This window comes from Vicugna pacos, chromosome 7 (assembly GCF_048564905.1).
Source record: "Vicugna pacos chromosome 7, VicPac4, whole genome shotgun sequence".
Lineage (NCBI taxonomy): Eukaryota > Metazoa > Chordata > Mammalia > Artiodactyla > Camelidae > Vicugna > Vicugna pacos.
In genome coordinates this window covers 39,473,828-39,492,269 of record NC_132993.1, presented here as the reverse complement: position 1 = coordinate 39,492,269, position 18,442 = coordinate 39,473,828, and the positions used below count along the sequence as shown (strand labels likewise).

General features: G+C 47.6%; 1 protein-coding gene across 9 annotated transcripts in view; it reads right to left on the bottom strand.

Moving 5' to 3' along the window:
• Positions 1-18,442, bottom strand: part of PDE1C (phosphodiesterase 1C) — a 482,123-nt gene that overhangs the window by 360,068 nt on the left and 103,613 nt on the right. For all 9 annotated transcript variants that reach the window (XR_012074369.1, XM_072964716.1, XM_072964717.1 and 6 more), the window contains one exon: positions 5,618-5,668. Coding sequence is in view for 5 of the 9 variants with exons in the window: in XM_072964708.1 (XP_072820809.1) it covers positions 5,618-5,668 (51 nt within the window). In the remaining 4 variants the exon portion in view is untranslated. The remainder of the gene's footprint in view (positions 1-5,617; positions 5,669-18,442) is intronic.

The window sequence follows — 18,442 nt, the reverse complement described above, 5'->3', positions numbered from 1 at the left end:
TATTCTCCCCTCAGGGAAGCCATCAAAACTCCAGAATGGAGCTGCCCAGATACACTAGCTCAGGGGCCAGCCTCTCCTTCCACACAGTCTCTTCCACTGCCACGGACTCCCTTCACAAAAGTGCTCTGTCCACTGCACTGCATGCAGCCTCTTTAACTCTCCTAGAGTAGAGACCCACACCAAACTCTGGGCTTGTCCTGCCACACTGTGGCCACGTCTGAACACTACACATAGGTTTATTTATTCTTATTCCCTGAAAAGCGGTGTTTTTTGTTATTGTTTTTGGTTTTTGGTTTGGGGGAATTTTTTTTTCTTTTTTTTTTTTTTTAGGATTACAAGTTACCTTCTCTACCTGTTAACCCCCATGCAGCCCCACAAGCCTGAGATAATGCCTGGCTCCTCCAATAGGACCCCCTGCAGTCCACCCCCACCCCAGGCAGGATGAGGTCTCCTCAGTCTGGCTCCCACAGCTCCTGCACCATCTCCAGCACTTCCCTCCGCACGCTGCATTGGAGCTGCTTATTTCTCCATCTCCCTGCTTAGACTGCAAGCTTTTTGAAGACAAACTTACTCATCTGTGTGTCCCCAGGGCCTAGGAGAGAGAAGTCTTCAATAAATACATGTGAAAGGAAGGGAGGGTTGGAGGAAGGGAGGGAGGGAGGGAGGCGTGGAGGTAGGTAGGAAGATGACACAGGGCAATAATATACGTAATGACAATTACCCGCATGTACTGAGCACTTACAATGTGCAGACAGTATGTTTTATATTATTTATTCCAGGTGATCAGGGCCAACATCTACTTCGGCTACACCAGCCCATCCTGACTGGCCCATTAGGGCCTCCTTTGGCCTGGTTCTACACATCGCCCGTGGCCAACATCTGTTCTGATTGGTCGGTGACCAAGTCACATGTTTTAAGCATCTCAGCACTCATCCCTGCACGTGGTCATCCACAGCTCTAGAAGGACGTCACAGGGCTGTGGGAAGTATGGCTTACAGCGAGTAAGCTTCCTGCCCGAGTCCACACAGAATTCAGAATTCCTGGGCTCAGAACCCCAGCCCTGGCCTGACACCCGCGCCCGCATTCCCTGTGGCCTCTGAGGACCCTCACACTAGAATGTCGGAGGCCCTTGAGGACATATTCAGGAGGGATCCAGGAGTAAGAGTAGGAGAGTCTGCCCGTGCTTACAAAGTTAGAAAGAGGAACAAGAGTGGGGAACAGCTGCAGGCAGGGCGTCGTTTACCCAGTCTTCATTGAACGAGCACTTGTTCTGCACCAGGAACACTCAGTACACGCTCAGCCAGGGGTCCCTTGGCCTCCAGAGACCTACTGTTTAATGGGGAGACCGGCACACGTGTAAACAGACATCTCCAAGGAGGAGGGCTCTCTGGGGCTGGCACCAGAGGGTAGCCTCCCATGCAGTATCCCAGATGTCTGGACCAGCAGGGGACCCGGCCCCATGGCTAGCTGACATCATCCCAGCAGTCCCACTGTCAAGACCCCCACTCTAGGAGCTCCTCACCTGGTTGGGGTCTGGAGCTGGGCTGGGGAGGTCCAGTTCTTCACGGCACAGCCCTGATCCCCAGAAGCCACCTCAGGAGGAGGGTGACACCATTCAAAGGCTCCCCCAGAATCAGGGTCCACTCATGGGCTAGCACAAAGACCCCTCTTGCCCTCACCCATGACTGCCTCTCCAGCTGGTTTCCCTAACGTGGGAGGCCCCTCTGTGCCCTGTGTTCTCTCTGCCTGGGACGTGCTCCTCACATCTTCCTCACCTTTCAACACCCAATGCAAACATCCTCTTCCTAGGAAACCTGATCTAACCTGCTTACTGGCTCTTCTGTGTTCCCTCCGACCCCACTTCCTGACTCCTTTATTGACTAACTTTTTTGTCTTCTCACATCGAGCCTTAAATTCCTTGATGGCAGGGATCTTGCTTTAATCAGAATTTGTATCATCAGCATATCGCACAGAGCCAGGCCCACAGTGAATGTTCAGTAACGATCTGAATGAGTAACTAAGTGAAGAATTAAATGAAGTAACCCCTTTGTCCCCTCTGTTTATACACTGAGCATACACTTTCAGGTGTCTGAGGGAAAAAAATTAAAAGTTCTGTTATCAACCATTTTCACCATAGTAAGAATGAATCCCTGTGTCCCCACTCCAAAGGGGATTTGAATTTCAAGTTTTCCCCTTCTTTCAGGTAATTTCAGATACAAGTAAGCTAGTAAGGGGATGTTTGAGGAAAAGTCTTCCCCTATCCGCAGACGCAATCAGCTGTAGTGGAGGTCACAGCCACGGGGATCTCTGAAGCCTATCCCATGGTAAAGCTTGAGCATCTACACAGTTGAACTGGAAGACACCCCCCAAGTCCCCAAGCCCCAGAATCAGCAAACTGACCCCTTAGCCAAGGAGGAAGAAATGTGCACTGGCCACAGCCAGGATTTGGAGTTGGGAGACCCAGAATTCCAGCAGTGAGAAATCCTCAGTGTTTTCTCCCAGCCTCATTGTTCTCATTTGTGAAAACAGAAATGCCACGTAGCTGATGTGAGCACTCCCTGTCAGAGAGTTTTGCAAGCAGTACCCACAGGAGATGCTCTGCCCACTCATCTCACCCATTTCAGAGAGGGGTGGTCCCCAGACACAGGTGCTCCAGTCCCAGAACAGCTCACCTCATGGTGGGAGCCATTCTAAACCACCTGTTGATCCAAAGCCAGCATGCTTCGGGCTCACACAGTACCTTAGAGTCAGGGTCACTCTCAACATCTCACTCTCCTGGACACTGTCATTCTTCTGTAGGTTTGTGAGGGAAAAATAATGTTCTCCACTTCCTTTGACTCCCACTCCTCTCCCTCCCTTCTGCTCCTTCCCCACCCCACTCCTAGGAGGATGACTTCCTTGTTACTCAGCGTGCCCATGATTGTTAGACAGGTGCTCTGATTAAGTTCAGGTTGATCAAAAGCCATTGCTAAGACAAAAATGATGAGGACAGGGGTGGCAAAGGGGCCTGAGAGGCTTCAGAGTCTCACAGGATTCAATCCACAGCACCCACCATCACAGCACTGTTGTTTGATGGCACAGCAAGTGTCTCCAGTCTCAGTGCCATAGGAACTGAGCTTGACCCATAGGTTTTAGAATCAATGTCTCTGAGGAAAGCAGAGTGTTCTGGCTGATGGTGTCAGCTATGTAGAGAAGAAAGCCGAGCACGGGGTTGTACTGTGGAAGCACCTTCTTCAGAAGTGGATTAAATGAGCCCTCAAAGGCTGGTAAGCCCACTGGCCAAGGTAGGACTGGAAGCCAGCCCTTAGAAAGGCCAGATGTTTTCATAATTCCTACACTCTATTTCCCTCTGGTTTTCTTTTAGGATTTCTTACTATAACCATCAGAGCTCATCTCCACTGCAATATGGTATACGGATTCAAGCATGGGCAAAATCTACAGAGAAATGAGTAATACGTTCCAGGGGCATCAGGAATCAGAAAGTGAGAGCCCCAAAGGGAACGAAAACCTGGGAACTGCTTGGGGGGGCCACTGGGCCAATCACTTCCTCCCCACCCCTGAGCTTTTTTCTGCGGACCCCCAGCTCCGAGGGTCCATTTTCACAGCACTACCAACCTGGGTTCTTGCCTCCTGCTCTGAATTCCTCCTAATTCCACGCCAGACCATGCACACTGGCAGGGCTTTCGTATGTCTTGTCAGATGCAAAAATTAGAGAATGCTGCAGTACTTCATCTTCCAGTCTCCAAAGGGAAGTCTATCATCCAAGTCCTTCCAATCTTCCCAAACTGAATTAGCCCAACTTAATTGGTTGGCCCCTAATTACTTTTTTTCTATATAGATATTATTTTCCCTCATCTCCTCACTTAGCTCCTACTAATAAGCTTTCAAGTGACACATCATCTCTCCATCCCAGAAGCTGCAGAAGCCATTTACAAGAGAAGGTAGTCTCTTCTCTGTGGGAAAGGCCTAACCGCTCCACGTGTCATTCTAGCTTCACTGTTAAAGGGTCGCATCCCCTTCCTCAACCTCGTGATGAGCGTCAGAGTGGCAGGAACTCCCGTGGCGGGGGGGGGGGGTGCAGGCAGGGCAGCGTGCACAGCGTGGTCGGGTCGCCACTCCAGCTTATCCATTTGTCTGACTACCGCTCAGGAGATGAAGAAATAAAGGGACTAAAAGCATATTCATCATCCTCACTGAACTGTGGGATGAAATACTTATTTTGGAAATAATGATTCCAGGTAGGAGGGCAGTGAAAAATGGAGCCTGTGAGAAGAGAGTGTTTTATTACACAATTTCTAAAATGTGAGCACTTAATGCTCTTTCATTATCACATATGATTACAGTTCTATAAAAACCGTTTCCAAGAATCAATCCCAAAGCCTCCCAAAAACAGCTAGAAGGCAGAGTTTGGAAGAAGCCCTGTAAATACAGAAATTATACTTTCGACTCTACATGTTAAGACTTACTGTGGCAGAATCCACACTCAAGGCTTGGTCATCCTGCGTGAACAATGCAGTGACTCGGAATTTGTGTAAGTCCTCTCATGCCATCACTTCAAAAGATGGTAACTTTTTTATAGAGGAGAGAGGAAGGGTATGAATTTCCTACCCTATTTTTCAGATGGGAAAACTGAGGGAGGCCCAGAAAATATAAGTGAAATTACTTTAAGTGAAAGCCAGCGAGTAGTGATGGTGCTGGAAAGAAATATCTATCTATTCTAATTTACAGCTCTGCCATTTCTCTGCTGGATGCTCAGCCCATCTGGGGAGTCCTTCCACCCAACCCTCCTCAATCTCCCTTGGTATTTCCACTCCCTTCGCTGGGATCTGGGTTTTCATTCCAGGAAGTACATTAACTTGCTGAATAATTTGCAGATCACTCTGGCGCAGAACACATCAAGAGGCTTTTGACTCTTGCTCTCCTTCTTCTCCAGGATCAAGACCTGAAGACAGAGGCGTCGCGTGAAATTGATGGGGGGCTCCCAGGCCCTTACAAATAGCTAAGTGCCAAAGGAGAACCAGTCTTAGATTACATCTGGGCTTCAAAACATCGCCTAACCAAGGTAAAGCCAGTGGAGTTGGGCTGTGAGTCCACACTGGGAGGTGACGATGCTTTCACGCATATGTGGACCTTGACAACTAGAAGCATTTCACAGATGCTTCCACACTCACTCTTCAGAAAAAGCCCACCCCAATGCAGGATTCTCTGAGGGGAGTCTCCAGTGCAGGGCTTCTCAAACTCAAATGTGCACAGGAATCTGGAGATTTGTTGAAACGTTGATTCTGATTCAGTAGGTCAGGCGTGAGCCTGGGGCCCTGCATCTCTGAAAAGCCCCCAGGCAACATAGATTCTGCTGCTGCTCCAAGGACCACACTTTGAATAGCAAAGCCCTAGAGCACATTTGATAAATCACAGTTCTAAGGATTGAAAAGGCAAGAACAATGAGTAGCTCACTGATGATGGGGCTCAGTGGAGTATTAACCCATTGAAAACATTTCTTATATTACTGTTTTACTGGCAGTGTTTTACTGACTCCGGGCAGAATGATAGGGGTGAACCACGCACATGAAAGGCCTCTGAAGGAGCCCAGGAAAGGAGTGAAACAAGATTTACTCACGGGAGAAGCGGGCAAGTGGTCTAGCAGTCTTATCTCCGGCTTCATTTGCAACTGGGCAAAAAAAAAAAAAAAAAAAACAGAAGATGCAGTTAAGAACAAGGCATGTGTGTCCACAGAATATGCCCAACCTACAGCTAATCCTCTGGATGATTTAATATTAAGCTGTGTTTGAGAGTCTTTGTTAGAGGATAAAAGCAACTTTACTCCCTCTTTTTATAGCTCCAGTGCTGCTCTCAGTGCCCAAATGAGGTCAGATGTCTTAATCATTTTGACTAGAACAGTGAATTAAGCTGGAGACAACCTAAACAATATCTAGCGTACTGTGCTTAGAGGAGTTAGCTGGCTCGCATCCACTTAGTGGCAGGCACGCATGCCTGGCTTCCCAGCCCATGCACAGCCTTCTGCTTCCAGCTTCCTCTCATCGGGATGTCCTCCAACACACAAATGCACCCCAACCACCTGACATCAGTCTGATTTTCTTGATTCATGCGGCAAAGCTAGGCAGGGATTTAAGAAGATAGTAAGGATGGTTTTTGTTAAGGTGGATATTTAAATTTAGATGCTAACAAACAGGAGGATAGAGGAAATTGTTCAGAGAGCTGCCCTAGAAAAACTTACCCCTAACGCTTTTCAGTAGGGTCATTTACTCTCGTCTGAAAACTCTCCATATAATTTACCATCCTGATAGGGTCATAATTAATATCCCCTATATTTATGAACACCGCCTTCTTGGGTAAAAAAGAGATCAATTACTAAGTTTAAGCTAAAGCTTCACTCACTAAATATCACTTTCAGTGCACTTTTAATCTTTTTAAAGGTTATTCATAGAAAACAGGAGTAGATATTTGTGATCGACTTGAATGAACACCCAAAGCTACCAACCGGAAAAAACCTGTTCATTTTAGTTTAGGAAAGAACATCCAATCCATAAGCAGAATAAATGAGATTGCTAAAGCAATCATTAACGTTTGAGAAGCTGCAGTAGAGGACAAAAGATGTAACTACTTCACAAATGTATTACATCATTCTGCAAAGAATGGAAGGTGTCAAAAATTCCTTTCACTCTCTCACATTCACAAAGGTAAGCATTTAAAAATTTACTCCACGTGGACAATGTTTAAAGATTAGCAGATTCAGTGTCAGTCGACTTTGCATTTCCATCATTTGCATTGCCCCACTGTCTGCACTCTGTACATCCGACAGACAGACATTATACATAATGACCAGCAGGGGGAGGTGATATTGCATCCTGCTCTAAATATCTCTCACGCTCCAGCATTTCAAAAAGAGAGAGATACAGAGAAAAAGAAAGTGAAGGAGGGAGAAAGGAGCAGGACCTAGTTAGCTATAGACGTGAGTTTCCCTGGGCTTGAATTCAAATTGTTTCCTCTTTGGCACTACAGATCTCTAAAGAAAGAAACAGAGCAAAGATTTGTTCCAAAATATTTGCTGCAGAAACTAATGGGCTGCTTTTAAAGTAGGATTACAAAGACTGTTGCCATTGCTGAGAAAACCAGCAGCCACTAAAATGTTCAGCTTGGAGAGCGCACGTCTTCCCTGAGGGAAGAAAGAGGAGCAGTCACGATGCTGTCACAATCTCACAGGCGGCCAAGGCCACTTCCTCACCCACGGGCGTTTCCTCCCCTCCCCGCCACCCTGTCCAAGGATGGGAATTGCTGACCCAGATCCCAGTCACGGCAGGAGAGGCAGACATCATGATCTAGGCCAGTGGCATGCCAGGAGAGCCGTCTTTACCCAGAAGGAATTTGAACCCCGCTGCCAGCATTATCTTCCTAGACACAGACCAGATGCCACAAGGCCTCCCATGCAAGATACAATCCAGCTAACTTGGCCTAGTACCGAAAACCTGGCCCCATTTTCTTCTCAGCTCACTGTACTTCCCAGAGCTTCTTTCAGTGCCCAGCCACAGGCTCTAAACTGACAAATCCCTTACATGCCCTACACACTCTCTGTCCTCCTCCTTTGTCCCCTCTCCAAAGACACCCCTCCCCACTGCTTCACCTGACCAGCCTTTAAGATTCAGGTAGAGCCATTAATTTCTGAAAAGCTTCCCTGACTCCCAGCACACCTTCTGCGTCCTATAAATCTCAGCCCAGACGCCTCACTCCCCTCCCGGACCAGTGGGTCTCAAACTTCAGCGGGCACCAGAACTACCAAGAAGATTTCTTAAAATAGATTGCAGGGGTTGGTTACAATGCAGATTCAGATTCAGTGGGTCTGGGATGGGGACCAAGAATTTGCATTTCCAGCAAATTCCCAGATGATAACCGACAGTGCTCGTCTGGGGACCATATTTTGAGAACAGCTACTCTAAACTATAAACCACCCCACCCAAGACAAGGATCATAACTTTTCATCTTTGTGTTTCCAATCTTTCAGACAGTGACTGGTACACAGAATGCATTCGGTCAATATTTTTAGAACTGAATGAAGTAGACTGAAATTGGTATCAACTGCCCCAGATGGCCTGGTAGACACAGCCCTCAGAATGGCTTCCAGAAGACTATAAAAACCCCCAGGTGTGTTTTGCTTGGCCCCTACAATGTCTTTAAATTTTACACAATTAGTTGTCTGCATTTAAAAATCAAGAGGTCTCAAATATAAACACAGACTGTCAGCTTCTCTCAATAACTGAATAAATGTCCAGTCCCACAGGCCAGAAACGGATCGCCACTGAGACGCCCCCTATGGGTGGTTCCAGCTCCTGCATGTTTGGGCAGCAGCTCTTTGCTGTCTGGTGCTGGGCTTTCTACACTCTCAGCATGGCCAGAAGGCAGTGAAAACAGGACCCCTTAAAGGCCTTAAAGAGTAAAGCTAAGACTCAACAGAGATCAGCACTACAAAGAGTGACTGTAACCAAGCGGACCAAGCCCCTCTGTCCCAGCCCACAAACTGCTCAGGGATGTTCGACTGCCCACCAGCAAGTGCTCGCGGCTCAAACACACGAGGGCTCTCGACCAGCCGGGGGGGCCTTCCTACACTGTTTGCCTTTTATTTTTAAAAATATCCAGCAAGCTTCAGGGGGAGGGTATAACTCAGTGGTAGAGTACATCCCTAATGTACGAGGTCCTGGGTTCAACTCCCAGTACCTCCACCAAATGAAAAATAAAGATCCAGCAAGCTTTTACAATAAAGTAGATGTTTCATTTATCAGGTGCAATTGGAGCTTGAACGTCCCAAGATCTCATGAAAATGATTATGTCTATTTGAGGAATGTTAACCACTTAAGGAAAGTTATGTTGGGCATAAGACACAGACCAGCATGTATCATTAATTCCATTGATGTTGAATTGTGTGCCTAGGCTACGTGTGTATTTAGCCACAGAGAAAGGAGTGGAAGGGTGTGCACCAGATGTGTAAACAGTCATTTTTCCCACGCACTGGCATTTAGGGAGACTATTGGCCTTTCTTATACTTTTCTACATAAACCCAACAGTTTGATAAGCATGTGCCATATTTAAAATCAGGGGGAAATAACTATTATTATACATAATTGGGGGCACTATATATGTATGTATATTTATTTACATAGAATATATTTTAGACGCAAATTTCAGAGAAGTCTTGGATCACAGAATCCAGGGGACCTTTCATCTTTAGTCCAAGAGGGGAGTCTTTCTGTAAGACTCAAGAAATGAATCACCCACTCCCCACTCCAGGGCGTCCTACACATTCTAGGTCAGGAGTTTGCAGCCCTCAGCACACATAAGAATCACTAGAGAATTTTTTTTAAAAATCCTGACACCTAGACCAATTAAACAGGGCCTCAGGGGTAGGACGCAAGCAGCGAGACTGTTTAAGCTCCCAAGCAATTCCAAAGAGCAGCTCAGGCTGAGAAGCACTAATAAATGGTGTGACTTCAGACATCTTTATCAAAGCAACATTCAGGGAGGAAGGTGTGGCTCAGATTCCTTCAAAAAATAATTACCCCTATTCACTTCCTCTTTTCAGGATGCTATTGTTTTGTCATTGAAATCCTGAACAGAGACATGCCTCTGCCTTAAGAAAAAGTCATCGGTTAAGACTGCAAACGTACTATAGGGATAAATCAGTGGGCAACTCTTCACAGTGTGAAGGGTTCTTTATAAAAAGATTAACCTCACATTTCCTCTAACCTTCAGCATGTGTGTAGTGAGTGCCGCCTGGAAGCTCAGCACTGGGCTAGACTCTGGCAGGGCTGCGACAATAGACTTCACTCAGCTTTGACCATCCAAGCAAGTTAGGGAGGGAAGCTATGCCTCTCAGTCTGGCTCCATCCAAGTATGTTCAGCTAGGGAACTGACTTTAAGATAATGACGATGGTGATCATCATCTTATGATGCAGATTCCTGGTCCATCCCAGAAGCACAGGATTGGAAACCCTGCAAGTGAGGACAAGATTCTAGAGAACTGCCTCGAAAGCTACTTAGATACACTAATGTTTGAGAAGCAGCATATTAAGTGAAGTGTGACTCTGGTATGTTTGCTTTATGTCTTCCTCTACCCCTCAAAATTGGCCAGAAACAAATCTTAAAGTAAGGATTCACCAAGGAGACCAGTGGGGAGAGGCAGGTGAGATGGGTCCACCAGATAGTGAGAAAGGAAGTTAACTCAGAGCAATGAGCATCCTGACCCCAGCTGGGCCACCAACAATCCAGGTTATTAGAAAAGGATGGGAAGGACAGTTGTGGCAGTGGCCTGGGCAGGTGCACACTGCTTTGTAACCAAAACTGGCACCAAAAACACTGCCACCCTTGTTTTGAAAGCCCTGGCACCTGGATAAGCATAAACGCAGCTGGGGTGCTGGGTGCCAGGGCAGACACACAATGAGAAAGCAGTTCCACAGAAGAGCCTTGCTTCCTGCAAGGAAGTCTGCCCAACGCCCTGGCTGCTGCTGCTCTGCCACAAGCTTTGGGGCTTGCCAGGGCCCCTCCCCAGGTGAGGTCCTTGGGGAAGCCTGGCGGCCGGAAAGCCAGGCAACAAGGGACTTCCAGAGAAGAGGGTGTTGGAATGAGGTTCCAGGCACCTTCCTAGTTGCTGTAGAAGGTGAAGCTTGGAATTGCTCACAGATGCTCGGCCTTATGTCACCTTGCCTTCCACTTGCAAAGACCCAAGCAAGGAAAACAGGACAGAATGATACGGAGAAAGAGACCTGGTCCAAGATCAGTAACTCTCTTTGCTTAGCTGTCACCTTCCAAATAAGGCATTCCATGACCACCTTATGAAGATCACAGTTCCCAACGCCCCACTCTTCCTCTGCCTCATCCCCCTTCCCTGCACGATCCCTCCTGGAAGCATGTATCACCTTCTCATGTGCTCTATACTCCATTCACTGAGTTGACTGCCTTTCCCATTCCACTACAGTGTAATTCCCACACAAGCATAGATTCTCTGCCAGTGAAAAAAAACTACTATACGCCTAGTGCGTAAATGCCTGGCACAGGCATTTACGAGTCAGTGACCAACCTCCCACCAATCTACCATGCAGAGTGCGATGGGGGCCAAGATTTGGAAGGAAAACGGGAAGAAAGTACGAGGACATTAACACCCACCAAGTATTTAAATGTTTTATAAGTATCCATTCTGTCCTTCAGGAATACTTATCAGGCACTGACCAAACTGCAGATAAAGCCATGAACAACCAGTCATGGCACCTGCCTTCACACTAAGACTGTCATTCCCATTTGATAAACAGGGCACTGGAGTTCAGAAAGGTCAGGTAACTTTTCCAGAACCACACAGTTGTGTGGCAGAACTCCAAACCAAGATGTGCCCAGCTTCAAAGCCCAGATCTTTTTTATTTAGCCTCTCTGCCTTCCAGGAAAGTAGGCAGATAAGAGCTGTGCTCCAGAGGGGGCTATCCCTAGAGAAAAGCCACGTTAACACCTGACCCTCTACCACACTCCTCTAGCCTCAGTGAGAGCCACATACCCGCCTACAGAGAATGGGGGAGGTCAACCTGCCTAGGATTTCATACGTGACACAAGACCAGGAAACTGTCAGTAGAGATGGATCCTTTTGTGAGATGGGCTCAGGGGCCAGGTCTCACAATAATGGGATCCATAAGAGGGAGATACTAGTTACAAAAGGAGGAGTTTCACTGCTATTGTTCATGCAAGAACCCCAGCTCTCAGCTGTCTCCCTAACCCTATTAAACCTTCCAGAGTTGGAAACAGGGAATGGGGGGCGAGTATAGCTCAGTGGTAGAGCACATGCTCAGCATGTACGAGGTCCTGGGTTCAATCCCAGTACCTCCATTAAAAAAATAAATGAATAACCTTAATTACCTTCCCCCACCCCCCCAAAAAAACATAAACAAGGGAATAGAAGCAAGAATCAAATTCATCCTAGCAGGAAAAGCAGTACAACTCATAAAACCAGCCCCTAGGAAGCAAGACCTACTCTCTTTAGCAGGTAAAGAAACTGACATTCCAAGAGATCAAGTGGCTTGTCCAAGATCAGACCAAGGCCAAGCATCAGAGCTAGAAATGTCATCCACTTCTTCCGGCTGCAAGTCCAGCATTCTCAGAGAAGGGAACGCATCCCATCTCTTGAACTCCCTCAGAGTGGTTTGTCAGGGGAAAAGCCATGGGTTTGGTTTCCTTTTTGCCCCTACTGGGTTTGATAAAAATTGATGCTTGACAATCCCAAGATATGTTTTAAGCATAAACGTATACAACTCAGACTGGCAATGGCCAAGCAGAGCTCTGTGTTGCAAAGGCTTCTGCTGCTGAGTCTGAGCTTAGCAAGATGTGCCTGTGGCACGTTACCAAAGCCCGTCCTGGGTGGGATCAGGGAGACTGGAGCGGGAAGGTAGGACGGGCATGTGGGAAAATCTCTGCCAGGCTGGATAGACCATAAAATAATAGGGTCAAAAAATGGACAATTTACAAAGATAAGTGAATTAATTAAACACCTCTATAAAACATATAACTGAAGTTGCTTAAAATGAGAGCTGCTATATTATAACTTAGGACCAACTAAGCACTGCTCATTCATTCCCTAATTTTATCTTTGCAGCAACTCTCTGAGGTCTTTGCTATTACTTCCCTAGTTTCCAGATATGGAAACTGAGTCTGAGAACTTCATTCCCTGGGATGGAACAGCTAGTGAATGGCAGGTCTGGAAGCTGAATCCAGTACCACTTTGTTCCAAAGCCAGTGCTCCTGACCCCTGAGCTACCCATCACACTGTTAACATCCGAGTATCAGTACTACTTGATGAGCCTTTCTGCCAAGAAACCTAAACCTGGCAGGAGAACTCCTTGCCTCCCCTCCACGCAGCCTCAGGGCGGAAGCGCCACAGAGGAAGGCACTCTGCTCTCCTGCTCTGTGCACAGAACAGAGCTCCACAATCCCGCGGGACTGTGCGCCCCAGTGACAGAGAAGCTATCACCTCCCCCACCCTCTCCAGCCTGTTCCTTCTCCACTTCTTTATTCAGAAATGCTTGGCATTGCCTCATTATACCTTTCAGGCCAATTTGGCTGTCAAATCAACTCTGAATCAGGCTCTAGCACAAAAGAAAATAAAACCAATTTGTAGTGGTGACTCATCAGGGCTGATAATTTGGGAGAGCAGTGACGGGGCACTTCCCAGGCCCTTCCCTCCTAGAGTGATGGGCAAATCCTTGCACAGGGCCAGAGGCCAAAATGGCTCACCAGCTCACTCAGCCCAGGGTGCGACGAAACACAGAGAGAAAATCAAATAAGCCTTTGCCAACCTGAGAAGACAGCTTGGAAAACAGATTTCCTTTATTTCTTCTTTATTAATTTGGAGGAATTGGGGTCATATGAAAAGGCTCAGGTGGCCTATCTCTTTCTTCCCTGGTCCTAATTTTATACATTTGTTTATTTATCCATATCCAACCACATTCCACAAATTATGTTTTATTCCTACTTTGTTCTGTACACCAATCCTTAATGGAACAAAGTGGGATATTAATAAAAAGTGAAATGTATATTTTTCAATCACTTCCTGGCTCCCGTTCCCTGATCTCTCTTTCCAAGTTGCCAGGTCTCAGACTGACTTTCCGTGGCTTTCCATTGCTCAGATCAAACAATCTATTAACCTCTACTGAGCATCCCCTGTGCCCCCTCTCCCCAGTCACTGCACTGGATTCAAGGTTGGATAGAACTGGTCCCTGGGTGGGCAGGGGTCTAGCTGAGACCAGAGGCCTGGCACTGAGCTTCCTGACACAGACTACTGGAGTTGTTGCATTACGAATTTAACACAGTACCTGGTATTTTGGTGGAAACCACCCGACGGGGTCCTGACCTCAGGAAGCCTGAGGCCGAATTGAGGAAATGTAATATTAATATATGACATGATCTAAACTTTGTTGAATGTCAAATGGAGGGTCCTTGTTCACAGAAGGGAGAGACTGCAGTGGCCTGGAGTGAGGACTAGCAGGAGGCTTCTAGGAGACCTGGCGCAGGTGGGAGTCAGGAAGACGGAGAGGATGATGGAATCTCCCAGGGAGAGGGAAGAGTGTGGCGCATTCTCGAACCTGGGAGCAGACTGACACAGACCAACTATACCCTAAACCTCTCCCTTTCTCAGGCAAAAAAAAAAAAAAAAAGAAGAGCTTTTAATTGAGGGAGAGGGCAGTAAAAAGCAGAGAAAGGCACACATTGCTTTCTTGATACATTAGAAGATGCCTCTTGCTGCAACTCTGCCTTCTTTCCTATTCCCATCTACAAACATGTTGCATCTGCAGATGGACATGCGAATTTATCCAAGAGCATATGTGTCTAAACATGCTCTAAATTCAGGTGCTAGTACATCAGTCCAGAATCAGCAGTCACTCCAAAGCACTGCCACCCGATCTGGACCAGAGTGCTTCCCGATGATGACAGCCTGTGCAGTTCTGTCCAGCCCTCCTGGCTGATGCCCTGGTGACTGTCACAGACCTTGGGTGTGTGCTTTGTGACCAAAGCAGTGCCCATAAAGGGCCTCTCTACTCCCCTACTATTCTGGCCTCATTAAAACACCCTAGTTGAGCAAACCAGGCCAAAACCAACCACAAGTGGCTAATAAGAATCCGAAGTGAATGAGATTAAACTCTAATATCAAGCCAGCTGCACAAACTGTTAACTAATTAAGTCCAAACCAAACAAAGCAAAGGAAATAAGTACATAGAAGGGGGTGGAGAAATACTATAATGTATTAAGCCCCTGTTTCATGCCAGGCACTGGCAAGAACTTTACATCTATAATTTTTTTTATACCCGTAATTTTATTTAATTTTCACACCATCCCATGTGTGAATATTCTCCCTGTTTTCAGATAAAAAAGTTGAGGCTTAGAAAAATTAAGTAACTTGCCCAAATTAGGGCTAGTAAATGGGAAAGCTGGAATTGAACCCTGTTCTGTGACCCCCTTCTCTTTCCTCAACAGTTCCCAGGGCTGGAAGGCACAGTAAGAGTCATCTGGTCCAACTCCATACGTCCTGCATGGACCCCCTACAACGCCTCAAACAAAGGCATGTCCAGCTCATGCCAGGCTTCCCCTACGGAGGGAGGCTCACCCCCGCCCCGGAGATAGGCCCCTTCATCTCTAACCTCTTCTGCAACCTTAGGAAGCTCTTCTTTGTGATGGTGGAATCTTCCTGAAGATCTTCCTTCTGCCCTCACAGAACAGGCCTGATTCTCATTCCTCCTAAGGGCCCTTCCAACATTTGATGACAACTATTATGGTCTCAGCCCTTTGAGCCCTCTCTTCTCCAAACGGACAAGCCCCCTTCCCTCCTCATTTGATATAGCTATCCCAAGGTCTTTACCCACAAAAGTAAAATCACTTCAATCATTGCCGAAAGAAGAGAGACATGTTTCTATTTTAAATAAGCCTCAGCAACCCACTGCGTAACAGCATTCACTTCCACAATGATCTCCAGGCTAATCCAAACTCTGCCTTCTGAACCAGGTCTCTCTTTTTGCATGATTCTCAGGAGACACACAGGGCACCTGGGAACCTTCTGCCGCACTATACATTCGGGAACCATCCAAAGGGACTGAGCATTTTCCAGAAGGCTGCAGTCAGAACCACGGCATCTCAGACTTCCTGGTGCATGAAAATCACTTAGGGAATCTTGTTAAACTGCAGATTCTGTGTCAGTCGGTCTGGGGTGGGACCTGGGGTTCCGCACCTCAAATAAGCTCCTGGGTGGTACTGTCGGTGCTGGTCCAGCAGCCAGCCTCTGAGTAGCAAGGTGTTAAAGGACATAACCATTTCAAAAAGGAAGAACCAAGCACACTTTCTAAGAGCTCACTGGGTGGTTTTGAAAATGCACACTATTGAATTCAATGTCCACCTCCCTCGGTTTCTTTCAGCCATTCTGTGAGAAAGAACAGTTACCGGCAGGACTTTGAAACCTACTTGAGGACAGATACCGAGAAGGTGTGCATGTGGGAAGGAGGGTCCAAGCGAGGGCAAAGGAAACTCATTCACCCTCCACCAGGAGCACTCAGCAGGACGGCTGAACTAGAAGATCACCCCCTCCGCTGGCCAAGCCGCCAGCAGGGTGCAAAGCCCAAAACAAACAAGATCCTCAGATCTGGGGCACGAGTCAGCCACACAGCCGGCACTAATACAGCTGCTCCATTTTTCACTAAACGCCTCGCAGTAAGTTGAGTTCATGAGAGCCAGAGTACAGACACACATCCTAAATATGGCTCAGGCGTGCACTGCCAGCACTGTTACGTCCAGCACCATAAATCATCACATTGTTATCAGCTGCCAGCAGGCTGAACAGATCAAATGCATCAAATCAATAAAACCAGCACAGGACATCCTTTGGGCAAGGAACTCGGATGCCCACTAGACTGAGCTCCTCACAGCAGAGCCCCATTTCCTATGATTTCCTTGCAGCCTAGAACAGGGCCTGGCACACATGGCTGCTAACTGAAGGGCTGGCGAATGAGAGGAGGAAGGCGGGCCTGGCCATGAAGTCACAGAGGCCCTGGGATGGACACGGCCATGCGCCCAGTGATGCTCCTCCTCTGTGGAACCTAAAAGCCTTCCACTGATGAGTCTTAAAGCCTTGCTCTTAGTCTGGGAATTGACCCTCTAAGATGGATGGAAGTTGGGAACAATTCGGCAGTTATAAATTGGAGACAAGTATATTTAGCTTGGGAAACAGAGTGTTTAAAGCTCCGAGTTGCCCTGCGAACAGCTCATCACAGTGCATGAATCGCTGCTGCTCACCCCGCCTGCTTCATTCCAGCGCCTACCTGAGACCCGGGCCTGCGCTCGGACTCATAAACTGAATGCTGCAAAGCACAACTGGTTCTCCAGAGACCAGCTCTCCCCCCACGCTCTCCCATCCCCGTAAATGGCACCACTTTCCCTACCTTCCTTTCTCCAGTGAAATAGATCAGAACAAAAATGGAAAATTACCCTGATTTCCATTCTTTCCCTCATTCCCATTGCCCTTCCATCAACTCCTATAGGCCTTACCGCTAAAATAGGCCCTAACTCCGACCACTCCTAGCTCCTCTCCCGAGCACCCAGAGTTCCTCACCTAGATGACCCCAATGTCCTCCCAGGGTCTCCTTTTCTGGCCCCTCTTCTGCACGGCGGCCAGCTCATCAGAATGCATCACTTCCCTGCTTCAAACCCTCAGTGCTTCTCCTGGTGTGCAAATCACTGCCTACTAACCCCTCCCCTGTCTGACCTCGTCTCCTCTTCTTGTCTGCTGGCTGACAGCTCCAGCTACCCCACAATCTTTCCCTCTCTCAAACCTGCCAAACATATTCCCATGTCAGCGCCTTTTCACTTGCTTTTTCTGTTGGGATGCTACTACGCTCCTGGTGGTAAGGATTTCAGTAGTAGCGGCAGCTCCTGCGGGCCCCTCCATGTGCCATCCAGGTGCCAGTCCAAGCACCTCCATGTGCTCACTTGTGCAGTCCTCTTAACCACCCTGAGAGGTAGTGCTCTTGTTAACCCCACTTTACAGATGGGGTAACTGAGGCACTGAGAGGTCAGGTGATCTGCCCAAGCCATGCAGCCGGTAAATGGCAGAGCTGGATTTATAACTAGGCAGTCTAGTTCCAGTGTAGTTAACCACTACACTCCCCGGCCTCCTACAGATCTCATCCCCTATACAACAGCCTCTTCTTCCAGGTTTAACACAACTGGGGCGTCTCCAGAGGCCTTCCCTGCCCACCACCCTCGCATCTCGGGTACCCATCAGTATCTGGAATTAACACACTTCTCCATCACAAAGACCCAACTTAAGACAATAGAAGCTCCCAGAAGGCAGCTTCTAGTAGTCTTAGTCTCTGTACCCCCAGAACTCAGAACAGTGCCTACACAAAGTCCTCCTGGACAAATATTAACCAACCTACTACCTCATTTGTGTTACTGCCTGGCCCCTGAAGGCATTTGAGTTTTCAATCCTCTATCTTGTCCCATTTTTGTAAATATTATCTGTGGTCTCCCTAAGGCCTGCTCTACAGGAGAGAGTTCATGCCTGGATGCCAAAGCCCCACCACAGCACCCACCTTGACCTCGACTCCCCACCCCTCCCTCCACATCCCTGCCCATCAGCCATCCTGAGCTCTCTACCCACTGGTCCCACTCTGGGCACTTTCATACCGAAATCTTTATTCACACCCTTCCCTTGACTTTCATGTCCTTCCCCAATTTTTCCAACTAATAAACACCCACTTGTGCATCAGGACTCAAATGCAGCCGCCTCTGAAGAACCAGTCCCTCTGGGATCCTGCTCTGTTCTCCTGACGCCAGTGTTCTATCATGGCAGGTGGAAAGACTGAGGCTTTCGAATCAGATGGACCTGACTTGAATCCTGGCTCCTCTGCTGTGCTAT